This window comes from Bipolaris victoriae, assembly GCF_000527765.1.
Source record: "Bipolaris victoriae FI3 unplaced genomic scaffold scaffold_20, whole genome shotgun sequence".
In the NCBI taxonomy this organism is placed as follows: Eukaryota; Fungi; Ascomycota; class Dothideomycetes; order Pleosporales; family Pleosporaceae; genus Bipolaris; species Bipolaris victoriae.
In genome coordinates, this window is record NW_014575372.1 from 83,271 (window position 1) to 108,106 (window position 24,836).

The window sequence follows — 24,836 nt, forward strand, 5'->3', positions numbered from 1 at the left end:
ACATCGCCGTTTTTAGGGGTAATTGAATCTCAAGCCAAACCATTTCCTCACTCCATACACTCTTCCAATATCTGACAAACGGGAAATTCCATCTCCCCCCTCCCATACTCCCACACTCCATCCGCCACACCGCTCGTCCTCCTCCTCACAACCATCTGCCCCCGCGTCCGCTCCGACAACTTCATCACCCCCTCCTCCACAACCATGAGCGCCTCCTCCTCCTGTCCCGCCGATGGCACAACCCGCAACCCAGGCGCAGGCGCATCTCCCATGTCCCTCTCCAGTCCAACCTTGGACGGCACTATCCGCACCTCCCTCACCACTCTCCTAAATCCCCTCAACCTCTCTCCATCCCTCAGAAAAACCCCAACCCCAAACTTCCTCGCCGCAAGCGCGTTCAGCACCGCAAATCTCTGCTCAAAATGCACCCGTAGCACCACACTCCCCTGCTTAGCCCCAACATCCCTCTGCATAAGCTGCGTAAGCGCCTCAGCCATATCCAGCGGTACATGCGCTGCCCGCTGTTTCTGGTGTCGACTCTGGAGTGCGCCGTCGAGCGGATCCCACATCACATCTATCTCGTACCGTGCCACTTTGGCCAACCAAGGGTGACGGCGCGCCAGTTTTTGCAAGTGAGTGGATATCTTTTTGGACCAGTGAGGGAGCGTAAAGGTGTTTACGCGGCCTTTGAAGTGAATGGTTATGTGGAGGGCGATTCCGTTGTTGAGGAGCCACGAGCCGTATTCGTGGGCTTCTGGGGAGGACAGGGAGAGCAGGCTGGTGGAGCCGTGGTGGGTGGGGCAGAGGTGCATGGTTGTGTGTTTGCAGGTGAAGGTTTTGAGGGGGAGGGGGAGGTGCGAATTTAGAGTTTGAGAATCTGGGCTTGGGGAAGAGAGGTAGGTGTAGATTTCGTTGCGGAGTTCGGGGGGAAGATCCGGGAAGAGTGGTTGGGGTGTTGAAGGCATTTTTTTGTTTATGTCGATTACGTTCTCCTTCGAAGTAAAAAGGCGGTTTGGTGAGGATGGAAAGTGTGAGGCGAATTGTCGAGTTGATAGTGCTGACTACGAAACTCGCGCCGGTTGTCTGGACTTGAAACTCGTAGGATTATTCCAAGATGAACAGTTCGAGTACAACCTATTGTTCGTTGTATACAACAATAGCCGTGCGGTGAGTGACCAATCACGTGACGGAGTTGCCTGTTGCCCGGGGTGAATACAGGAAGAAGCCGCACGGCTCACAAAATGTCAGCAGCATTTCTGGCATGTCTGAAGGATATCTCATGTACCTCTGAGAGTGAATATGTTTGAAACTGCAAAATGCAGTCTAGAAAATTTGTTGTTGAGCAATTTTTCCGGAGTGGTTCCCCCCGGCAGCGGCTCGGCACCTTGCGGTTTTAGGAAGCGGCGACGATGGTGGAGCTCGACTGTACTATGCGCGTTTGACGAGTGACGCGGCTCTTTAATATACCGACACTTTTTGCATACGGCAATTTTTTTGTTGGCCGAGAGCACAGAAGAGAGTTGTGTTATCTGGTCGCTGCCATGCAGAGATGCTGCACATCAAGTAGAAAGCTACATGGTACTGATATATGTGAACCTTGGTTCGTTCAGGGTTCAGGGTGGATGCGGTTTGACAGGGTATAGCTATGGTGTAAGTGATTCGCGAACTTCGAGACTACTACATGTTGTTGATTCGGGTAGTATGGGCTAGGTAGTAATTAGAGGAAGAACCAAGACGATACAAAGGGCATGCACTTATAGATATCACAGCTCTTGATAGTTTGACTCATCAGGCGTCTAGTGATCGCATGTCTGGGTTACGAACGAACTGCGCCCTTTGGCAAAATGGTCTGTGCGCTGCATAGAAATGGCGTTCCCAACTATCTCAAGTCAACATGCAGACGATAACAACCGTAGACAACAGTCATATGGTGGTATTTTAAATCGACTACATAGAGTACTTGAAATACGTAGAGCGCCTACAACACCGTCCCAATCAACGCCAACCTGCCCTGCTTTTGCTGTCATGTAGATATGCATACGCCTACAGTGCCTCCGCAGCTGCCTTGGCCTTTTCAACCCTCGCGCGCTTCCTGCGCAGGTTCTCGGATTCATTATCGCGCTTGTTCTCACCGTACTCAATGCGCTTCAACAGCTTGCGCTTCTTGTTTGACAACATCATCTTTTGCCTCTCGCGCTCTTCCTCTTGCTCACGCTTCTTCTTCTCGGCCTTTTTGCGGATGGCCGCATTCTCCTCCTTCTTTGTTGGTTTCTTGACCTCGAGTTTCTTGCCTAGCGCTTCAGCCTCAAGTTCACGTTGGTGTTGAAGACGGGCAGCCTCGCCCTCGGAAATATCCGACTCGGCATCTGAGTCGAAGCCGTCAAAGTCGTCAGCAGCGCCGGCATCATCGTCCGAGTCGTCATCGCTGTCGTCTTCAGAATCGGCCACATCCATGCCCTCTCCAATCTCAACGGAACCGTCGCGGTCGACAATGGCATCCATGTTTTCGTCACCATCTGAATCCACGGCGGCATCTTCTTCTTCATCCTCGTCTTCGAATGCCTCGGCCTCGCCTTCGGGCTGCTGGGCTGCAAGAGGCAAGTTGGGGTCGTACTCGCCCTTCTTGGGCTTCACCCATGGGCTCAGATGCGGGGGTAGATCGGCACCGGGGGCGTAGTGGTCGGGGCGCAGCAGCTTGCTCTGGTTGATGCAGTCCCAGACCCATTGCGGCTGGACATAGGTGCGACCAGGCATCATGGAATAGGGCCATTGGGCCTTAGGGGCAGAAGCGTCGCCATTCTTGCTGTCTTGTGCAGACGCTCCGTTTGATAACGCTGGTCGGTCAACAATCTGATGTGTGATGTTGGGATCGGATTCGTTGGTGGTGAATGCGCCGTCGCCGAGAGTGCCGTCCCAACCAACGCGCTTACAACCAAAGGCCTTGAGGATAAACTCGAGCGGCGCTCTGGGTGTCTCTCGCGAGAGGTAAAAGGTAAAGGGAGCGAACAGCGAAGCAACCTCGGCACTGCTTGCTTGCGGCTGGGGCAGAATATCGGCGTCAGGCGCAGTTGGCTCGAACTTGTCAATCTCATCGTTGGCCTCCTCCTCATCGTCTTCACTGCGTTTGGCTAGGGCTGTTGATTCTTGAGCATCCTCATCGTCGGGCATAGCAGCAAGCTTGTCGGCGATTGCCTGTGCCTCTGGGTTGATGTCTGCACGCTCGGCATGACCATTGGCGGTGCCGTTTGTGGCATTGACCTTGCCTTCGAGCTGGAAGGCAGACAGCTCGCCACCTTGCTCGTCGCTCTTGGCATTGAACTTTGGTGGGTAGACGAGGCCGACGGAGGTGTATAGGCGGTAGTTGACGAAGCCGAGGAGGGTAGTGTAGAACTCGACAAAGGTACCCATGATACGGAAGTCAATATCTCCTCCAGTGCGCTGGACAAAGCGGTAGGGAACGAGCCACATAATGTCCTGGCCCTGGATGGTAGCCTGGTAGTAGATACCCTTGATAGAAAGGAACGACTTCCGCAGCGAGTGCGAAGTGATTACGTAGTGCTCAAATTCGCGTGTTAGGCGCTGGCAAAGGGCAATTGTCTTTGCGGGAATGTGGTCGCTCGAGGGCAAGTTGGCGAAGAGGAACAGCATGGACAGAGCGTCGTCGAGGTCGCGCAGGGCGTCGACAAAGGTGGGGTATCGCTCCTTGATGATGTGGTCAAGCTTGACCTTGGGCATAAGGTTCTTCTCGAGGCGCGAGGCATCGCCGGCTTCGCCACGGCCGAGGGCGCGGCCAATCTTCTTTGCGACAGCCTTGTGCTCGCGGAACTTTGCCAGCAGCGGCTCATGGAGCAAGTACTGGATGTCCTTTGTGTAGTAGAAGGTGGTAGCAGCTGTGGAGCCGCGTGAGACCTTTTTCTTATTGCGCGGCTCACGGGGGTAGATGCCCTTGAAGATACATAGCCGGCGGAAATCTGGAAGGGAAATCTGGAGCTTCTTGACGGCGCGCGTGCGAGTGATGTAGTTTTTGGCGGCCCCGGAGGTGCCTGTGTGGGTTGAGTCAGCATCTTCGTTTCTTCAATCAAGCGACAATGGCAGATACTGACCCTTCTTTTTGCTGCGCCCGGCCATAATGAGTCGCAGTGGTTGTAAAGTTATCGCAGTTTGTGTCGGTGCCAGGCGAGCAACTTTTGGGCGGGCGCAAAAAAGTTCGAGATGCAGCGGCTAGTAGACAGGGATTGCGGCGTTAGCGGCGACAAGGGCCCGCCGCCATGCATCCTACTACCGACGACATATGTAGATAGATAGATATCCTGCCACAACACCACGTCGGCTGCGACTCAAGCCATGGCCATTGACAGCCAGCACCGCCTGCTGCTCTTCGGCGCTGCTGCTGCCGTTCGTCTGCTCCTCTTCACCCTCTTCCCCACCCTGCCCGACGTCCTGGCCGGCCGCGTCGAGGTCTCTACCCCGGTGACAAGCTTCAAGCGGCGTATGTCCTGCCATGTATACCTCAACATCCCTCTGCCATTGCTAACACCACATAGTCCAAGAAGGCCTCTTCCTCTACACGCATAATGTATCGCCCTACGATGGCGGCGTCTACCACCAGGCGCCCCTCCTGCTGCCGCTCTTTGCCCTGCTGTCCCATCCCGCCGTAGCCCCTCTTGCGACCTACGTCTTTTTCACCCTTGTCGACCTGCTGAGCGCGCATTCATTAGCCCAGCTGGCAGACACGGGCTTCGCCTCGGTCACGCGACTATTTGCTTCCCCGCGCAAGGACCTGAGGTGGAGTAGTGCTGCCATTGCAGCTGGGTACTGCCTATGCCTCCCCTTCACGGCCCCTGTGCTGACATATCCATCAGTTTCTTATTCAATCCCTTTACCGTCGCAACATGTCTTGCCCGCTCAACCTCAGCCCTGACCAACCTTTTCGTCCTCACTGCCATGGCAAAGGCTTCTCAGGGCGCCAGCTTTACATTCATTCTGGCCACGGCCTTTGCCTCGTACCTTGCCATGCATCCCGTTCTGCTCTTCCCGCCCCTGATGGTCCTGCTGTACGATGCAAAAGCCCTCAAGAAAAAGTCGACCCCAAATATCCCCACGTTTGTCATCGTACACACACTCGGTCTCGCAATCGTAATTGGCGCCTTACTGGTTGGCTCTGCTTTCTTGACCGGCTCATGGGACTTTTTGGCTGCCACGTATGGTGTGCGTCTTTTGCTACCAGATCTGACTCCCAATGTTGGTCTCTGGTGGTACTTTTTCATTGAAATGTTTGACTCTTTCCGCGAGTTCTTCCTAGGCGTCTTCTGGCTACATGCCGCCTCGTACATGCCAGGCTTGACTATCCGCCTCCATAAGCAGCCCTTGTTTGTTGCTTGCTCATTGACAGGAGTTTTTGCCATCTTCACCCCATACCCAAGCATAGCCGATGCTGCCTTGTATCTGTCCTTGGTGCCTATGTTCCGACATTTGTTCCCTCGTAAGTATCTTACTCCACATGACACGTGCCCATCATACTGACTGAACCCTAGTCATGCGTTACACTTTCCTTGCATCAGCCAGTATTCTCTACACATCATTCCTTGGCCCTGCATTCTACCATCTGTGGGTATATGCCGGTTCGGGCAATGCCAACTTCTTTTATGCCATCACCTTGGTCTGGAGTTTGGGCCTTTCCATCATCCTGGGTGACTCCTTGTATGCAGCTCTAAGAGATGAGCTTGACGTGCAGAGACCGGAGCTTCAAGGCAAAGAGGTTCGCCGAATATAATAACATTACTATGCCACATGGCATGCAGTGCAAATTGCACTTGCGACAATAAAATAAAATCACTGTTCCATACATACCCGGGATCATCTTGCGTGCTACTAATCAATCACTCTCACTCTTCTACATAGTTCCTCGCTGCCTGACAAACATGCGTAAAAGTGAGGTGAACGTGCCTCTTTAGCCCTCTTTAGGTTTTCCTGCACGCTCTTACTGTGAGTACTAAGCACGCTTAATTCAGCCTCACCTCTCACTTGGTGACTCGTTAGCGTCCTGTGCATCAGCATATAAAGACTTTATCGCCCTCTTCATTCACTTGCCTAAACCTTCCACTACTTTCGTACAACATCTCCTCTACCTAGAACCTTCGTGACATCTACAAGACAACACCAACACCACCATCAACACTGCTAACCATGGCACCCTCCAACTCCAAAGAAGTCAGCTTCTCTCCGCGCGAGATGGAAGTCCTCGCCCTCGCATGGCAGTGCATGGAAACCCAGCCCAAGGTACATACCTCCATCCCTCCCTGCAATTCACTGACACAACCCCAGATCGACATGGTCAAACTCGGCTCCCTCGCCGGCTACACTACCGCGAGTGCCAGCGTCACTTTCGGCAAGATCAAATCCAAACTCAAGCTCCTCGGTCAGTCTCTCCAAGACACGCCCAGCATGCCCGGCACACCCTCCAAGCCCACGCCCAAGAAGAAAGCTGCTACCCCCACCTCTACACCCCGCAAGCGCAAGAACACTGCCGCGGCGGCAGATGCGACGCCCAGCAAGAAAGGCAAGATGCCGATGCGCGAGGAGGACGATGTCGAGGATGACGACGAGGTCATTGAGTGCAATGTCCCTGGTGTCAAGAAGGAGGAGGAGATGGAGGATTATGGGTTTTTGAGTGGAATCAAGACGTATGCTGTTCGCGGTAGTGGTGGGAACTGAAGTTCTCTCATGCAAGTCTGTTTACTTGCAACCACGAACAAAGACGGGGTAGTATGAGGGATACGGAGGGAGGAATTCTTCAGGCATTGTGTTTGAGGAGCATCATGGGAGGATGGAGGTGGGTTAGGTAGAAAATGCTTCATACCCTTGTTGCACAAGGAAGTGAATATATCCAGTATAGATATCATTCTAGTGACGCACTACTACAAGGTGTCGCTAATACGACGATGATGCATGTCTAATGTACACCAAACATCCTTGCCTTGATTTATCTACTAACCCATAGAAGAGGAAGAAATGCTCAATCGCTAAAAATACAACCCACAATTTACATGTACAACCCACCCATCACCTTGACACTACATGACGCCCGCTTGCTCCATCTTACACGAAATTAACAAACTCCTCCCACAACTCAAAGCGCAGCAATAGCTTCGAGCAGCACATCCATCGCTCGTTCTCCCACTCCTTCCAACCCCTCTCGCAACGCCCACGCAACATCACTCTGCAAACCCAGTGGCACATACACACCACCCTCATCCTTCTTCACCTCCATCCTCTCACCCAGCCTACTCGTATGCTCCCACTCCTTGGCCGCCTTCTCCGCATTCTCAATGACCTTGCTTGGGATACCACACATGGCAGCACAGTGCATACCAAAGCTGCCCTCTGCAACGCCCTCTTCAAGTTTGTACAAGAAGGTAATCGATTTAGACTCATCATCAACATGGATACGCATCCGCTTATTCTGGACTTCGGGGTGGAATTCAAACTCCTTGGCGAGCGACCGGTAATGCGTAGCGAAGAAGCCCACGCAGCCCACCCTCGTTGCAACATCGTGTAGCACAGCCTGTGCGACTGCCACGCCGTCGTAGGATGAGGTGCCACGGCCCAGTTCGTCCAGGATGACCAACGATCGTGATGTTGCTTCTGACAGAATCTTTTGTGTTTCAGACAGTTCTACGAAGAAGGTGGATTGTGCTGCGAAGATGTTGTCGTTGGCGCCTAGACGAGACATGATGCGGTCGACGGGTGTGAGTCTGGCCGATGTACACGGCAAGTAGCAACCCACTTGGGCGAGGATAACAGCTATGCATGTCATACGCAGGATGGTTGATTTACCAGCTGCGTTGGCACCCGTGAGCAGGCTAATGTTGGCCGCGTCACCGCCCAGCTTAATATCATTGGGGATAAAGTCATCGACTGTGTTGAGCATGCACGGGTGGCGAAGCTCCTCGAACTCAACAATGGTTCGTTCGCCCTCCACGAAGACGGGTCGGCAACTTGGCTCTCCCAGCGACGCAGATGCCTTTGCAAGACTAATGAGGCAGTCGAGCTGAGCAATGATCTTGACTGCTGCAAGCCAAATCTTGTAGTCCTCGTCAAAGCGCTGGCAGAAGCGAGTGGCAACCTCGCGAGTGATTTGACCATGAGTCTCTTGCGCTTCTTGCAATGCTCGCACCAGCTTCCGCAACTCGGGCGTGTAATAGCGAGTGACCTTGGCTGTGGCCGACATTTGATCCCAGCTATTGGGCACCTTGACCTTCTTCGGCACTTCCAGTTGATAAATCTCTTTTCCGAGGTGATTGTAGATGATTGCATTCGAGCCCTGTTCTTTGCGCACCTTCTTCAACAGCGTCTCGAGATTGGCCTCGCAACTATCAATATCCGCCTGACTATTATCATAGTCTTCCTCAACACCAGCTTCAGGGATCAGAATTCCATCTTTCCTGGCTGCTTCACGGTCAAAAGCAGACTTCCACTTCTCGAGACATGCAGCTAGATCCGGCATCGATGAGATGAGCTGGCCAATGACGCCCTCTCCTTCGCTGAACTGCTTCAGCAAACTGATGGTGTACTCAATCTGCTCGAAACCTTCCAAGACCTTCAGGAAGTCTTGTGCCTTGCACCGGCCAGCGTGCACGCGGGAGATAAGACGCTCAAGATCTGGGAGCTTACTCAGTGAGCCGCTGAAGTTCTCCACAATGGCTGAGTCCTTATTCAGCGCATCTACAGCGTCAAGGCGAGCGTTGATCTTTTGTGCGTCTGCCAGTGGATGACAAACCCATTGTCGGAGTAGTCGCTTGCCAAACGGTGTGATGCAGCGATTCAACATAGCGAACAATGTGCCCTCTGTCGCTCCATCAAACGTATTTGCAAAGATTTCCAGATTGATCAAGCTCTGTCCGTCGAGCACCAAGCTTGTCGCTTTGCGAATGGGATCGTACCACTGGAAGTTGCCGAGCGTAACAAGATCGCGCTCAATCATCAATGTTCGCAGATACTGGAGGAGGGCACCGAATGCGGACATGACAAGTTCTTTTTCGCGGGCTTCGCGAAGCACCGGTGGCCAGGCTTCGATGTTGTCTTCTGTTGGCGACTCGAAGTAACTGTTGACTTCGATTTCTCGGATCGTGATATCGGCTGGCCAGAATTCTTTGTTCAGCTTCAGCCAGTTCCAGATGGTGGTTGGTCCAGTGTTGTTCTTCAGAATACGAAGCGCCTTTGCTGAAACACACGACTTTTCTAAGAGCAACTCGCCGGGCCTCATTTGCGCAATGAGAGTTTCGAATTTGGTCATGTCAATGTCATCTGTAAACTCACAAAGCTGAAACTGCGCCGTCGCAGTGTCAACAAACGCAATTCCGAAAGCGGGCAAATTGTCACGGTCAATCTCTTTGATCGCCATGCAGTAAGTCGACATTTCGCTCTGGAGCATGCCAGTGTCCACAAGGGTACCTGATGTTAGAACAGTGGCCAGTTCTCGGCGAATGACTTCCTTGCCTTTCTTCTCAGCTTTCTTTGGAGTTTTGCCCTTATCGTCACGTTCGCGCATCTCTTTGCCCAAAGCGGATTCCATCTGGTCAACCCTAGCGACTTTGTACCCAGCCGCCACAAACTGTGTTGCCCACATATCCAACGAGGCTTCTGGAACACCCACCATCCTCATGTTGACACGATCAGTCAGCTTGAGATCAAAGAGCTGGTGGCCGATCGATGCATCTTTCTCGTAGAGCTCGTAAAACTTTCCTTTCTTGAAGAAAACTATAGTGTCCCACCACTTGCTCTTGATCTCCCAGTACTGCTTTTCAAAAGGCGAAAATTCACGCCAGGCAGCTGGCGGGATGAACAAGGTACGGGGATCGTAGTCAGGATGGTCGGGTGGATGGCGGTCGGCGTCTTGCATGTTCGCTAGCCATGGGTATCTTGCCTCAGGCTCTGAAGCAGAGGGCTTCGCTTTGGCTCTTACGCTTAGTTCTTTCTTCAAAGAAGGAACCGCTTTTCGTGGCTTGAATACCGTGGGATTCTCGGGATCGTATATCCATTGTTGTGCTGTAGATGTGCTATTCATTACGATGTCTGCTTCATCCTCGACATCATTGTCATTGACAATAGGTGGTGGTGATGATGCCGGTGAGGCTTTGGTGCGTGGCTTTGTAGATGTTGGGCGTTTGCGCTTCTTCGATACGACTTCTTCTTCAGAATCATCGGGTACGATGAAATCATCAACATCACCGTCTTCCTCTTCCTCTTCCAGCATTGCTCTCTGCGTGGCAGCGTCCAAACCAAACTCATCGTCGGAATCGTCGTCGACAACCATTCGCTGGCGCTTTGTAGCCCGACCCCTCGCATTGTTTGCGATAGGTCCGAGTACATCGTCATCTTCATCGTCGGATTCGGCGTAATTGACGGGTTTTCTAGCCTACCGTGAAAGTTAGGATAATGTATATTGAGCATACAATGGCGTGTCGGCATACTTTACGTGTTGGACTACTAGGAGTAACATCTGCTATTTCTGGAAATATTGCTCAGTGAATGAACATAGCTGTCTGACAAGCAAAGACGAACCATTCTCCTTGTTCCGCCCTACTGTGAGCTCTTGGTCTTGTTTGATAGGACTTGAGTAGTCTGGAGCATCGCTGCTGGGAACCGGCGTGATGGCAGCAGAAGGCTTTGTAAAGGCCTTGGAGGCGATTTTGGAAGTGGGCGTTTTTTGGTCCGGTGTGACACCAGACGGTGCGGGGCTTGGTGAATTGGTAGTTTTCTTCTGGAAGAAGCCGAGAATGGATTTCTGGCCCTTCCCTGACTGGGAGACTGAGGAAGGTTGCTTCTTTTGGGATGGGCGGGGCGTTGACATTTCGTTTCCTTCGACACCGCGAGCCATTTTGCTTGTACTATGGCAAGTGTTGAGGAGAGCAATGGCAACGGCAGTGAGATGGCGGTATTCATGAACTGCCGGACTCTGGGGCGATAGGGAACGCGTCGACGCGTCGCGCTAATCCATATTGGGACGTTGATTGGCTTGGCGGATATTCCCACACCTTCGGGATGTGAACTTTCTCTTTAGCATTGTCATCGAATTTTGGTCCTCACACTACATTTGAACAGACAATGAGAAAAAATCTGGGAGCATAACTCTCTAAATTATCGAAGCAACCAACAGAGCATCCTTCTTGGAAGAAATTGTGTCATTTCCTACTCTACAATGCCGTAAGAAACTGACATGAGGAAAGGCGTTAGAGAGCTTGCACCATACAACGGACCAGACACAATCCCACACCCTTCCAACACCCACTAGGCTATCAAAACAGCTTTCCCTACTGATTTTCACCTACTTGTGTGGACAGAAGCAAGACTGAAGTATAAAATATGGTAGGTAACAACATGCCGAATACAGCACGTCGTCGAGGATGCTCCCCTTCTTCGACGACTCGCCATCTGGTGCGCTCGGCGACCGACGATATCGTGAACTTGAGCTAGCTGACGAGCCAGTCTACGATCCCAAGCTGCCAGACTCTGCACTTGGGCCGCTGCGATAGCTCGAATCTGATGATATCTCGCAACCTGAAGAGCTATGCGTGTAATGCGCACGCGGGCGGTCATTGGGATGGTCGATCGTCTCAGAATGATGGCCATCGAGCGCCTGCATGTATGCTAAAGTCGGCACTGAAGGCCATGTAGCAGAAGGCCTAGGCTGTCTTCCGCTAAGTTGTGCTTGGCTCGCAATATCTCGCTCTTCTGTTCCATCGGTAGCGGCATATCGAGCTGTAGAGAGGTCAGATCATACTTCAAAAAAATAACTTTGGTGACATACTGTTGTGAGTAGTGTCGTGACGCGCTGCATTGCTGTCCACCCTGTGGCTGCGGTGCTTCTCAAGACCATCGCTGTCGGCACCTGGGTTCGCAGTCGAGTAATTGAGCAGCGTGAGCAACTTGTAGAAGCCTACTGCCAGCAAGGCGCCGAGCAAAGGTCCAAGCCAGTAGATCCAGTGATGGCCAGGCCATACACCCGTAATGACAGCAGGCCCGAAGGAACGAGCAGGATTTAAGGAGGCCCCAGTGAAGTATACGCCGGCAAGCTCAGCAATGAAAAGCGCGAGCCCAATGACAAGCGGGGCGAGGAAAGTCGCTCTGTGCTTCTCTGCCGCTAGCATGAATATGGTAAGAAGAAGCATGAATGTGAGGAACATTTCCATAAACAAGCCTCTTGTCACCGAGGTCCCAGGACTGAGGGTTGTTTCGACGGCCAAAGGTCCAGGGAAGAGCCCAGAGACTATAGCTGCAGCGATAATGGCACCGAGGAACTGTGAAACGATAAGCAACAAAGCTTTGATGAACCCAATTGCTCCGGCAAGGGCCAAGGCGACTGTCACCTAGGCAGTGTCAGTGACGTGATTCAGCTCAGAGCAAGAAGGTAATACGTACAGCAGGATTGAACAAGCCTCCGCTGATGCGAAAGAAGACCCAAACAGTGACGGCTAGTGAGAACCCAAAGGCGAGAGAGATGTACATCAATGACGCTAGATCCATGTTTGAATTGCCGCTGATCTTTCGGACATTGTTTGCAACTTGGGTGCCGGCAAAGGCGAAGAACAGAAAGAGAAATGTGCCGACTAGCTCGCCCAGAAACGCGATCAGCAGGTGGCGGGTATTGTCGGGAAGCCTCAGAAGGCTATGTTGTCGCTCTCCTGAGGAGGTTGGGCCTACTGAATACCTTGTCGCGGCGAATGACATGGTTGTGTGACTGTGAGGCGTATGCTTTCAAGAAAATTTGGGGAGGAAAGGGAATTAGCAAGGCGTTAAATTGATGACCTAGGTGTGGTGGTAGTAGAGCTGGAAGAAGGGATCGCAAATGATTGTATAAGTTGGTTGGCGTTAATGTTGAAGGATGAACTGGACGAGTGAGAGGTGGGATTAAATAGTGAAACAGGAAAGGAACTAGAGGAGAAAAGGCCACCGATAAATAATGAAGTCGGCAGGTACGTCCAAAGTGCCTGTAATCACTACCTGCTTTGGAGGCGGCGCTTGCTGCGTAAGTAGCCATGTTGATGCTACGATGGCATCCTAAAGGCAGTTTCAAACAAGGCGAAGAAAGGGCACTCTTACATCGTTTATGTCTAATAAGAAGAGGTGGCGCAGTAGGTTTTCTTCCAGATACCAAAATTTTTTTGACGCAATACTAAGAAATTTGCAAGAATAAGAGTTTAACCCTCTCTCCCTTTCTAAAAAAAAGGTAACTTCAAAATTCAAAGGACTAATTCTAAAGACTACTCCTGTATTCAAATGAAATTTTCTTTAAACTTCTAATTTATAGAAAAGGTTTTGACTTTTAGTATCAAAGAAGCTTTCTTGATTTCTTATTGTTTAACTACTAGTTATATAAAATCCTAGATTACTATATTTAACTATTATAGAGAACTTACGTTTAATATAATAATTATATACTATAACTCCTGGTTATAGTAGAGATTCTTTATATTATAGCTGTTAGAACCTAACCTTTCTTAATCACTTTGTCGCAACTTAGTTTTGAAACACCCGCTGCTTAAATAGCATTCTTTCGTTCCCTTTAGTCATATCATGCACTGCTACAACACTCCTGAGAAAATTGGCTCCAAGGAAGTAGCTACCTGCATATACACCAAGGGAGCACTGACCCGGTTCAAGATCATCTCCAAACTGTGAAGTTATAACTGTGGCACGATCGAGGAAAAGATCCACACCTCCAATCCGTACACTCGCGCCCGCATAAGCTGCCTAAAATCTATGTTAGCGCCTAGGTTTCGTTCATTTATACACACGCACATTGCAGTTGGCCACCCAACTCCCGTCCTTTGCTTGGTAAGGGGCTGGATCAATGGATTTGTAGATCTCGTCGACATATGCTTTTGGAAGGATAACGCCCCAAACACTGGTGACAACCTGCAATCGACGAAGTCCAGGAATGTATTTCGCTTGTTCAGTCCATGGCACAAACTTGCCAAGAGGATTCCTTTTTTTAAACAAGTTAGCTCAAAGGGAACCTCAATGCACTCTTTGGGAATACCAACTCTTTTGACTTGACTGTAAAGCCATCCGGTATTATGGTCCAGTATCGTATCACCTCGTCCGCAAAATCGCTAACCACTGGTGTGATCGCCCATGATCCAGCGGTTGGTACGTTGGGTGGCAGGCCACCGATAGCTAGCGCGCCATTGTTGGCAAAGTCGACTGAGTCCTTGTAAACAGGATTTAGAGCGACAGAGAAAACGGGCGGATTAATTAAACCCTGCTCATAAGCAGTGAAAATCCACGGTGTCTATGATATAGGTCAACAAAGCAGGCCAACTGCTGGTTCTGAAGAGTAGAATGCTCACATATGAGTAGTTCGCCTTTAGCTTCTGAGTATCGGTATTTGGAAATGAGAACCCTGTGAACAGTCAAGACAGTTAGTATACGCATCAAAGAAACTCTAAGTAGTGCGTGACAGACCCGCGAAACCACCTAGTGGCTTTGTTGTCCAATTTTGTTCTACAGCGTGGTCACAAATGGCTATCTCCTGTCGGTCAACATGAATACCAGCCAAACCGACTTTCTCGTAACCTCGCGGGCCTGAAGCACCAGTTCCATCTCCATAGGTAAGGTTCAGAATTGGACCATCGATCCTGCCTCCGGAGAAACTGGCGGTATCGTGGGCAGTGAATGGGCACGCACCCGACGCGCTGTATAGTAATTAGTCAGATGTAGTGCGTAGAGGTATCTGCCAGCTTAGGGAGCTTAGGGGACTTAGGGGACTTAGTGGGCTTACAACTTGTTCCCGTCGACGTCTAAGCATTGAAACCCTGGCGCAAAGACCAACGTAAACGGAACTCCTGTGTTGAAAATGAGAGTAGACACTTCGTCTCCAACCTGGACGTCGACCCCAAAGATATCGCGGGCATTACGCAAGCCAGTAATGTGCTCTGAAACAGTTATGTCCCTGCTTGAGAGAAGTTGATCTCGGCCAGAGAGCTGAGAAGAAGAAGAAGAAGATAGACCGCGAATAGGAATAACGTGTTCGGCAACAGGTAGATCAACGCCTCTGTCTTGCAACTTGCTTGCTGCTACGTAGTGCGCCATGGACAAGAGCAAAAGAGTGCTCTGACCTTTTTTCATCGCAAGATGCATGTCGAATTGATTTGCTTGAAAAACTTGTAACACGGCATTGATAGTGTAAACGATTAAGATAGAAGAAGCAGGCAAGAGAAGCAGTTATATATTGCACAACACAGCACTGACTGATCACACACCGACATGCTGCACTCGACCGCATGATGCGGAGTTACCAAAATCCGTGTAAAGTATGTTCGTATCTCCAAACTCAATTGCCTGTGGATATTTGCCGCCTCGAACGCAGCGACATGTGCGACAACGCATCTTTGCGATGTAGTGTGCCTTTTGGAATTAGGAACAGCGGCCACCAATAAGACGCCACGCTCTGTATTTTGCTGTATTGCTCTAGGGTACTTCGATGAAATATTTAGGGGGTATCTGTGATCGCCTTGACAATCCGTCTCGGTTGCTCCATCCCTGCTTACTATCATATGATGCGAAAAACGTGCCGTCGATACTTGATAATTAGGTTTAATGACGTGTTGCAGTAAGAGCGATTACCAAAAGGGAAAACACATAACTTTGCTTTGCGCACAAATATATCGCAGCAAGTGTTGGAGCTAAACTCACGACAGTGGGTGTAGTTTGCAGCTGGATATGCCGAAACCAAGATCTATTATGATTCGCATAATGCTTACTCAACATCGAGCAAACCTTGCCTTGCAACAGCACTAGCATATCATTAGTCATTTCTTGAAGTGTTTCGCGGGTAGCCATGAATACCTCAGTTAGAGTTGAATTAACCCGAATTTTTGTGGAGTTGCCCGAGGTTCGGATGGGAGCTATGTACTCTGCGCACGTGACTATGGCCCTTCTGGCCGAAGGGGTCCCCGACGGGTCTCTGAGAGTTGCCCTTCCTGGGCTAAATTTCGAGTATTGTGACACATTTAGTGCAAGATGCATGCTAGATGCAAGAATAATCCATATTAAGCTGCATCCATGTAGTACTCAGGCTCTCGTGGTACTAAGATAATTTGATATCCTAAGAGAGTAAAGTACTAGTTTTTCTCGGCGTTATTCTCAAAGAAAATGTTTTGAAAAATCTAGCTGGTTATACAATAATGCATAATTACAAACATAAGCTAAAGTAGAAGAAAAAGTAGAACGTTTAGTTGCACTGGTCTTGGATCTTCATTTTGGTTGGTTCAAGCTCTAGCCTTGAGGGGCGCGATCTTCACATGCGCCCGTGACCGATCCCCCTAGCGCCTTCCCCAATCCATTGCGACATCATGTTGGGCTGCTGTTAGCATCCGCCTGCGATCCATCAAACGGTGCCTTTCGGCTCTTCGCTAGCCGCCTTGCCTATATTTCACGTATCCACTGTGTCGCTTCCTGTTCACTTTTTTCTTTCTCTTCCTTGTGCGTTGATTCTTCTCCCGGTCCCGACTGCACAAAGTGGCCCAGTCTCCCCGCCACTGCTGGTACCGCGTCATCCAGTAGTTCACGCTCCCCACCCTCAACTTGCGCCTCGTGACAGTCAACAGAGATCACACCACGCCCAGTTGACTTATATCAGTCCATGAATTTCCTCTGCTAGATTTCCAGCGCGTGCTGCTGCTTTTTTTCCCTCCGAGCTTGCGTCTATCCGACAACTACCGCAAGCATGCGACCACTGCGCTTGATAGTGTCGCTCTCCACGAGCCTTGCGGCCTTCACCATCGTCCTGTATATGGTTTTGGGAAATTCTGTAGATGCTGAGCAGGGGAGTATATCATCCACTTCAAGTCCCGGCGGCTTCAAGGCCTTGTTCTCGTTTGCTTCACCAGGTTCGCTATTTCCGCCGTCTGCCATTATTAGCCTGACCGACGATAACTCGACCTTCTTTCTCGCTCGACCCGCCGCATTCGGTCCTTTGCTGCCTAAAGAAGGCTTGAGCGGTGCTCTGTGGATTGGTAGCGGCTTCGACGATGATACCATAGGTGTGGAGGGCGAGTTGGGCTGCAGCGATGTGCCTGGCTGGCACGACGACGGCGATGGATTTATTTCCACTCCGCAGATGACCGCAAACACCAGAAACAAACTCAGGAACACCATGTTGGGCAAGGATGTTACCCCGAAGGATGGAGTTTCCGACAGTGGACGCGATTCCTCTGATGACGTCGTGACCGATGATGGTACAGACGATCATTTGCAGCCCCATGGCTCCAAGGCGCACGCACAGTCAGGAGGCCTTCACGCTGATATCCAATCAATTCAAGAGAGTGCAGAGATCACAGGCAAGATTGTGCTCCTCAAACGAGGGGGCTGTGGTTTCTTGGCCAAAGTGCAGTGGGCACAGTCGCGTGGTGGGATAGCTGTCATTGTGGGTGATGATGTTCGCGGCGGCGCGCTCGTCAGGATGTACGCCAAAGGAGATACCTCCAACATCACTATCCCGTCTCTCTTTACGTCGCATACGACCGCCCATCTATTATCTTCTCTCATGCCGAACGAACGTGTACTCACGGGTGCTGCCCAAAATTCTCGAAAATATACTCAAAAACCCGCAAAGGAATCGAGGCCTGCAACTCATGATAAAGAGTACAACCCGAAGACCACCAAAGAAACAGCTGTCACGTCCCAAACGGGCTGGTTGCACTCGCTCATGGCTTTGTTTAGAGTTGGTTCCAGTGAAAACGCACCCAAAGCCGGGAGCCGACGACCACCAAGTACTGGCAATCTTGAATGGCTGGAGATGGAGAGTTTGGAAGACGACGAGAATCTTATAAAGACAAAGGCCACGGTTACTTCTTCGATGTCTGAAAAGACTTCGGACGGCGCTGTTATCGGCGAGCAAGATTGGCGTGTTCCTAATATTCTTCCTCCGACATCTGCGAACGGAGCTCAGGAAGCAGCGACTCCAACATCTATGGCAGCCATTTCGGATGGAAACGAGTTGTCTGCAAGCGAAGAGTACATCAATACACAAGCGCAACACAAAGAACTTTGGGTCACGCTTACTCCGACGAATGTCTCGAGCAGCCCTTTCTTTGACACTCTTCTTGTGCTTGTTGTCAGCCCACTGGTTACTTTGACTGTTGTGTATGTGTTGCTTCTTCTTCGATCTCGCATACGACGCCGCCGATGGCGGGCGCCCAAATCTGTCGTTGAGCGTCTTCCTGTCAGGACTTATCAAACCATCAGCGATTCTCCTTCTTCCTCTGCCGCAAGCCTGCCTGCAGATTCTCCAACCACCCCTCTACTTCAACCCCTGCCCTCTAGATCTAGGTCTCTCGACTCTCGTTCACGTTCTTCATCGGATTCTGATGTCCCGGGCGCTTCATCGTCCGTACAGCCTGGCCCCCGTGGTCGCGAACAAGAGAAACGCGAGTCAGGGCTAGCGGCTTGGAGACGGCGCTATGGCGGGCGTCAGAAAGAATGTGTCGTCTGTCTGGAAGAGTACGTCGATGGCGTCAGCCAAGTCATGAGTTTACCGTGTGGCCACGAGTTTCACGCGGATTGCATGTAAGTTTTCCATCATTTGTTTGTCCATGAATCATTTTGACGTATGTAGTACTCCTTGGCTCGTCACTCGTCGGAGGACATGTCCTATTTGCAAAGGCGATGTCGTACGCTCATTGAGTTGGCGCCATGACCAACTGCAGTCAGCGTCACCAACACGCTCGTCCCAGCCTCCTACTGGCGGTGAACATGTGCAGACGCAAGCAGCTGAGAGTCATGACACGTCCCCTTCAGCTTCGCGACCCGTACCGACGCCAGGATCAGCACAAACTAGCCCCCGACCAACCGACGACGTAGAGGCTGGTTGGACGGGGGATGACTCGTATCGAAGTCCTGTCTCTTCGCTGAGAGAGCTAGCTTCATCTGTTTCTACCGTAGTATGGCGTGGATTCGACGCTGTTCGGAACACTACTGGTTTTCAACGATCTCCACCTGAAGACGTTGATCGCAATCGGTGATGTTACTTTTACGAATTATGTCCAGATATGAGGACTTTTGGTTGCATTCGAGATATATACCCCTGGGAGGCACATTGGCGTTGACTTTGGACCTGAGCATCTTTTCGGAACTGGATGTTCCCTTCACCAACAAGTGACTGCATGGAAAGCTCGGAATAGTGTATCTGAAACCTAGATTTCTTTGGAGTCCCTGACCACTTTACTTTCCTATTTCTTTTCCACTCCACTCAGAATCGCAATAGACAGTATTGCCATTTTCAGCTTGATGTTTTTTTCTTTTTACTTCCATCGGACCATCTTATCTGGGCTGTGCCAAGCAAGGAGCGTTCAGCCAATATGGGTCGTGTAACACCCATCAAAAACCGTTGTGTTACACAACGCATGGGAACCGATGGAAACCGACGCGAGAACAGTGGACCTTGACCTTAGCACCAGCGCTCTCAGCCACTATGGAGCTTGATGACTCTCATGCAAGCTCACATTGTTCTACTGTATACGTTGCCTATCGTGTTCTCATTGGACTGCTTCAAGGCGTCTGGCACAGCTGACTTGAAAAGACTTACTACTACATTGCATTCATAGCCAAGAGTACAAAACATGTAAGGCCAACTAGTGACGGTACGACATCAGGCCATCGAACCATTGAAAACTCGAAGCCTAGCGGCGAGTAAAAATCTCAGAAGACGTACGTAATGAACAATCATCCAGCCTGTGTTGTTGTTTCACAGATACCCATGCACAGGGTCTCATATTCTATGCTGTAAGTAGCCATATCCAACAAAGAATTGGTGTTCAGCCGAATTGACGACAGAATAAATGGGGCTTGGGACGTAGTATAGGGCCGGGGATAGGGGTTCTGGGACCCGAAAATATTGCTTGCATGATCAGCAACCCCACTGCGGCAACCAACACAGCCGCATATCCACAAAATCGCTTACCTGTCTTGGTATAGTCACTTGACGACGAACTATCTGCTATATTCTCCTTTCTTAAGATGATTTACTATGTAAACACTGCTGAAGTAAGTAAATTATTGGCTAGTTGACTCTGCTTACCTGCTTACGAGAGAGCGGGAGTCTGTGTAAGATTAACCGTTGGATGTCTCGTATTATCCCTACAACGAACCGTAGCATTGTCCAAGTCTGCTAAATGCTGCGTGTTCAATTGCCAAGCAGCATGGCAAATTCAGCTACGTACGCAAAGCAGTCCTGCCAAGACGGTGAATCTGGTAAGCCGAGATGTGATGTTCATCACGCGAAAAGGTAATTTCGGGGACGTGAGCAGTGTCCAAAACTTAGTTTCTCCAAACCAATCGGAATTCGTGGAGGTCAGCTTGGCGGGCCGTGTAAGAAGGATGTCACCGATGCTTTGTTGATTAAAAAAAGTGCGATATTGAGGGCTGTGGTCTGCACTTTTGATATATAAATGCCGGGTACGAAGGGGCCTTTGCGACGCTGTATAATCATTACCCTCATCCCACATCCAAAAGCAATTTCGCGCTAATACTAATCTCGAATATGAAGTTACTTTTCCTCATTCTGCCCTTCTTGGGTAGCGTCCTGGCCCTGGTACCTCGCGATCCACGAGCAGCATCCGGAGTATGCACTTGCGAGACCGTAGTCTGCGCCCAAGTCTGGCCCGACTCCTGCTACTGCGCCAACGACGCCAAAAAAGTATGTTATGAAAAATGCGGTGGAAGCCCTCCAACATACAATACCTGTCCTCCTCGAGGCGTAACAGCACGCGCGGCAGACGAAGCAGCAGCACCCACACCCACACCTACAGCCCCATCTACCTGCGTCTGCGAACCAGTCTTCTGCCTAGACTCATGGCCCGACTCCTGCTACTGCAACAACACCGCGAAGAAAAACTGCTACGAAAAATGCGGCGGTGAACTACCCGAGTACCAGAAGTGCCCACCACGAGCCGCAAAACCAGACCCTGTCCCCGAACCAAAATGCCAGTGCCCAGAAATAAACTGTATCCAATCCTTCCCTGAAGGATGCTACTGCGCCAACAATGCCAAATTGCAATGTTACCAGCAATGCGGCGGCGAAGAGCCAGTGCTGAGTGTAAGATTATTCTCCTTCCACTTTCCTTCCTTCCTTCCAACAACTTTCATCTTCAAATAGCTCCAAAAGAAAAAAGTTTGATCAGAGAACTAGTAACTAACACAAACTACAGTCTTGTGATTAACTTTTACCCTTAACCAACAACCCTTGCCGCGCAGCTCAGCCACTCGACAAGCCCCGTCTGCGCCGGTCTCTTCCCAGCCTGTCCTTGTGATCAAACTTGCATTGCGAATCCGCTGAGACCCGGCTCATGTGGCCCAACGTACTGTGAACCGGGCATTTGTGTCAAGGACGTCATGTGTGGTGAGATTGCGGGGTCGACGCGTAAGTAAGAGAGTGGGGACAGACTTACGTGGGTGATCCTGGGGATGATTATTATCCCGATCGGGGTGGCTGCAGACTGTGCGGTTAGGTGTGTTGAACAGGTTTTGGTAATGGTATTGTCTATTTTATAGTAATGAACATTGATTCGATCATTCGTTTCATCAAGGCTACACATAGTGACTTTCACTTTTCACATAAAGTACAAACAAAGTAACAGTCAAGTCCACAATATTCTTCTCATGATATTGCTAGGCTACTATAGTACAATCATGATCATGAAGAGAGTCGAGTCCATAACAGCACAGAGCCGTCAAACCCAAGGGCAAGTCGCTGGAAAATACGCCTTTGAACTCCAGCTTCAGCCCAGAGCCAGGCTCATTGAAGCAAATGCAGACAAAATGGCCCCTTCAGATGTGCCCAGATGACCTTCCCGTGACGCCTCTAGATGGTACGGATCCCCCTCTTCACCAATACCTAGGGTTCCAAAAATGCACCCCTACCATTTCAAACGCCGTCTGGAGATAACGATAATGCTGTGGTATCGAGCCACCGAAAAAAAAACGCCCGGAACGCCGCCCATGCTCGTGAGAAAATGTCGAAAAAGATTTGGTCGTAACCGTACAGATGCCGCTAAAGTCAAAATAGAAAGCAAGGAGATGGACTGCAAGCACCGGTCTCGGCAGAAGATTCAGCGATAGCTGGCTGTGATATTCTACACGTATGCGTCGGCGCTGGACTCTTGAACGGAATATGAACTGTTCATAGGGTCGAGTCTGGATAAGCTGCTGCGAGGTTCGGTAACAGCCCTACCACAAAAGATTAGCAAGGACAGTCGAGAGCAGATGAAACAGTTCAGCGAATGACGCCCCAACTGTCCATACTACTCAAGCCCCCAGTGCGCTCCTTCTTCTTGAAAGCATTCCAGAAGCGAAGCGTCTCGTCACCAGCGCCAGTAACAATTACCTGACCATCTGGACTCATAGCCAGGTAAAGTACACGGTAAGTGTGGCCGGTAAGCGAAACTACTTGCTGCATGCTTGGGTACTTCCAAACAATGATTTGGTTTTGGCTGTATCCATGGGTGGAAACGATTTCGTTGCTGTTCTTGGACCATGCGAGGTTGCACACTTGGCTACCAGTATCGAGACTGTTGATGAGGTTTGCTGGTGCTGTCGGTGAAAGTGGAATGTTGGTGGTCGCTGCTGCTGATGCAGCCGCTGATGCAGATGCAAGCGCTGAAGCTGACGGGCCGTTTGAGGATATGAGCGTGTTCCAGAACTTGATTGTTCGATCTGCTGTACCACCACCGCTAGCCAGGAGACCTCGCTGATGTGGACTCCAAGCGATTGCTTTGACGGCAGCTTGATGCTCACTCCACTTGAAGGTAGGCTCTGCGTTGAGCTTTTCCCACACCATGAGCTTGTTGTCGTTGCCTCCGGATGCGAGCTGGCCGTCTTCTTGGTTCCATTTTAGCCCACAGACTTCTTGCTTGTGGCCGACAAGCTTGCGAAGCCATTGTTCTGGCTGCCGAACGTCCCGGTGGTAGATGGTGCGATCCCTGGATCCAGAAGTGAGAATGTGCTCGTTCCATGCAAGGGCCCCAACACGAGCGGTGTGGCCAGTCATGGTACGAAGGCGGCGCTGAGTCTGTGCGTCCCATATTTGCACTTGGCCTCGATTTGTACCAACAGCGATATGTGAGCCCTTGATTGTGTTAGCGCGCATGCAGATTAAATGCCCTGTACGAGACTTACACGTTGTATCCAGTTCACACTGGTCACAGAATCATCGGCAAGCTCACACAGCTTGGTAACGCGACCACTGCTCGAATTCCACATGTATACACATGATCCAAGGCCTACACCTAGAGTATTTTGGCTGCCCCAATCTACCAGGTTTAGATAGAAATCGTCTGCTAGATCGGGAGCATCCAGAACTTTGTATGGTACTTTGGAAACTGCGCGAGCTTGACGTTGAGGGCTGAGCAGCATACGTTGACTGCTGTACTTGATGGGTGATAGACTATAAAGGTCTGATCGAGCATTGAGGTTGAGTACACCATGCCGACTCGAAGGCGTTCGTGACGGTGTTGGCTGGCCTGAGTAGGAAAAGAGGTTCTTGTGCGGGGTAGATGGAGTCCCTGAAGGGGGCGGTAGCGAGGCTGTGGTCCTCGCTGGAGGAGTATGTGAGCGTCCTGCGCCCCTCATATTACCACTGTCAGTCGGTGACAAACTCTGGGGTAATGCCTGAGGCACTGAGCCCTCGAACATTTCTTGTCGGAGTACGGCGGAATATGTGCGGTTGGCTTCTTCAGCTATGACCTAGTTAGCCATGGACTGCATGAAACACTATGATTGTCCTTACTCTTCTGAAAGTGCAGCTCGTTGTGAGGAGTCCGCCTAGCCTTGGACGGGGTCGCTGGAGATGCGTCATCGTGGAGTAGATTGAAGCTGGCCTGGAGATCTTGGCCTGCGCGGTTTGGGATAAATCTGAGCGAAATTTTAGTAACATGCGTGCTTGCAGCTTCAGCGTAGCAGTCTCACCTGTCACCGTACGTCCGCGGGCGCTTTCGGCTGGGGCTTGCTGTTGGTGTCCGCTCTCGCACCCGGCCAGCTTGTTCAATATGTCCAAGCGCTTTTGATAAAGCTGTGGGATCTATTGGTTCTGAGTTGCGACTGAGCCTTTTGGTAGGGAATGACTGGCTGCGCTTGTGGGAAGCGGTCGGTGGTGTTTTGGACTCGGGCGGGGAAATCAGCGTCGGTGTTGCGATATCGTCTTCGGACTGTATATTCGCCGTAGCTGCGTCGCTTAAATGGCCTCGTGCCATTGTGACGAGTGCGCCGGGTTGTGGAAGCTGAGGTGGTGCGGGTGGTTGTTGTTGTTGTCGTTGTTGTTATTGTGTACCAAGCAGGGTAACAAAGACGTTGCGGAGTGCGACACGTCAAAGGCGACGGATTCGAGACCGTGTGCTCGTCCAAATAATGACGGTCTAAGAATCAAGGTGAAGGCGAGAGGGGTGAGGTGAGTGCGGCGGTGAGATGTGAGTCGTCTTGTTGCGACAGATGGCTGCCCCTTGGTTGTTTATCCACCTCTTTGACCAACAACACGGAGTTTTTGCGCACACGGGTGCGAACAAGAGAAGTGACGTTATGCGGGATCAGTGCGCATCGGATCAGTATGGCGGCTGTGGTTGTGGTGGTTGGCGCGCAACGGGTGGGGTGTCGGCGGTGACCTTGTTGTGGTTGCGGGTCGGGGCTTGGATGCTGGACAGCCGCGAGTTGGCTGGGGGAGCAACGAGCGGCGGCGGCGGTAGCGTAGCGGGCGCAGGCAACGAGCGAGGGGCGGGAAGCTAACAATGGACAGCCACAGGGTGCATCTACGCAAAACGAGGGTGGTTGGGGATATGAAGATGCAA

At 50.9% G+C, this 24,836-nt stretch overlaps 10 protein-coding genes across 10 annotated transcripts; 4 read left to right on the top strand and 6 right to left on the bottom strand.

Moving 5' to 3' along the window:
* Positions 1-47: 47 nt before the first annotated feature.
* Positions 48-965, bottom strand: COCVIDRAFT_13777 (hypothetical protein; the record flags this gene model as incomplete). Its single annotated transcript, XM_014703683.1, has 1 exon — positions 48-965. One exon carries the CDS (start codon positions 963-965, stop codon positions 48-50), a length of 918 nt encoding a protein of 305 aa, XP_014559169.1.
* A 1,078-nt stretch (positions 966-2,043) lies between these two features.
* COCVIDRAFT_92228 (hypothetical protein) lies at positions 2,044-4,128 on the bottom strand (the record flags this gene model as incomplete). The annotated part of the gene is made up of 2 exons (XM_014703743.1): positions 2,044-4,043; positions 4,104-4,128. The coding sequence occupies 2 exons, from the start codon at positions 4,126-4,128 to the stop codon at positions 2,044-2,046; spliced, it is 2,025 nt and encodes a 674-aa protein (XP_014559229.1).
* A 216-nt stretch (positions 4,129-4,344) lies between these two features.
* Positions 4,345-5,773, top strand: COCVIDRAFT_35499 (hypothetical protein; the record flags this gene model as incomplete). The annotated part of the gene is made up of 4 exons (XM_014703744.1): positions 4,345-4,489; positions 4,545-4,812; positions 4,863-5,482; positions 5,535-5,773. 4 exons carry the CDS (start codon positions 4,345-4,347, stop codon positions 5,771-5,773), a joined length of 1,272 nt encoding a protein of 423 aa, XP_014559230.1.
* A 413-nt stretch (positions 5,774-6,186) lies between these two features.
* COCVIDRAFT_13780 (hypothetical protein) lies at positions 6,187-6,714 on the top strand (the record flags this gene model as incomplete). The annotated part of the gene is made up of 2 exons (XM_014703684.1): positions 6,187-6,279; positions 6,325-6,714. 2 exons carry the CDS (start codon positions 6,187-6,189, stop codon positions 6,712-6,714), a joined length of 483 nt encoding a protein of 160 aa, XP_014559170.1.
* Positions 6,715-7,129: 415 nt separating this feature from the next.
* On the bottom strand, positions 7,130-10,879 carry COCVIDRAFT_92386 (hypothetical protein; the record flags this gene model as incomplete). Its single annotated transcript, XM_014703745.1, has 3 exons — positions 7,130-10,417; positions 10,473-10,510; positions 10,564-10,879. The coding sequence occupies 3 exons, from the start codon at positions 10,877-10,879 to the stop codon at positions 7,130-7,132; spliced, it is 3,642 nt and encodes a 1,213-aa protein (XP_014559231.1).
* A 609-nt stretch (positions 10,880-11,488) lies between these two features.
* COCVIDRAFT_13782 (hypothetical protein) lies at positions 11,489-12,729 on the bottom strand (the record flags this gene model as incomplete). The annotated part of the gene is made up of 3 exons (XM_014703685.1): positions 11,489-11,760; positions 11,810-12,368; positions 12,421-12,729. The coding sequence occupies 3 exons, from the start codon at positions 12,727-12,729 to the stop codon at positions 11,489-11,491; spliced, it is 1,140 nt and encodes a 379-aa protein (XP_014559171.1).
* A 789-nt stretch (positions 12,730-13,518) lies between these two features.
* Positions 13,519-15,093, bottom strand: COCVIDRAFT_24410 (hypothetical protein; the record flags this gene model as incomplete). The annotated part of the gene is made up of 6 exons (XM_014703700.1): positions 13,519-13,752; positions 13,801-13,987; positions 14,046-14,293; positions 14,352-14,404; positions 14,467-14,696; positions 14,783-15,093. 6 exons carry the CDS (start codon positions 15,091-15,093, stop codon positions 13,519-13,521), a joined length of 1,263 nt encoding a protein of 420 aa, XP_014559186.1.
* A 1,636-nt stretch (positions 15,094-16,729) lies between these two features.
* On the top strand, positions 16,730-19,025 carry COCVIDRAFT_92298 (hypothetical protein; the record flags this gene model as incomplete). Its single annotated transcript, XM_014703746.1, has 2 exons — positions 16,730-18,570; positions 18,620-19,025. 2 exons carry the CDS (start codon positions 16,730-16,732, stop codon positions 19,023-19,025), a joined length of 2,247 nt encoding a protein of 748 aa, XP_014559232.1.
* Positions 19,026-20,542: 1,517 nt separating this feature from the next.
* Positions 20,543-21,221, top strand: COCVIDRAFT_35505 (hypothetical protein; the record flags this gene model as incomplete). Its single annotated transcript, XM_014703747.1, has 2 exons — positions 20,543-21,097; positions 21,210-21,221. The coding sequence occupies 2 exons, from the start codon at positions 20,543-20,545 to the stop codon at positions 21,219-21,221; spliced, it is 567 nt and encodes a 188-aa protein (XP_014559233.1).
* A 1,052-nt stretch (positions 21,222-22,273) lies between these two features.
* Positions 22,274-24,248, bottom strand: COCVIDRAFT_35506 (hypothetical protein; the record flags this gene model as incomplete). Its single annotated transcript, XM_014703748.1, has 4 exons — positions 22,274-23,125; positions 23,176-23,735; positions 23,786-23,910; positions 23,965-24,248. 4 exons carry the CDS (start codon positions 24,246-24,248, stop codon positions 22,274-22,276), a joined length of 1,821 nt encoding a protein of 606 aa, XP_014559234.1.
* Positions 24,249-24,836: the final 588 nt, after the last annotated feature.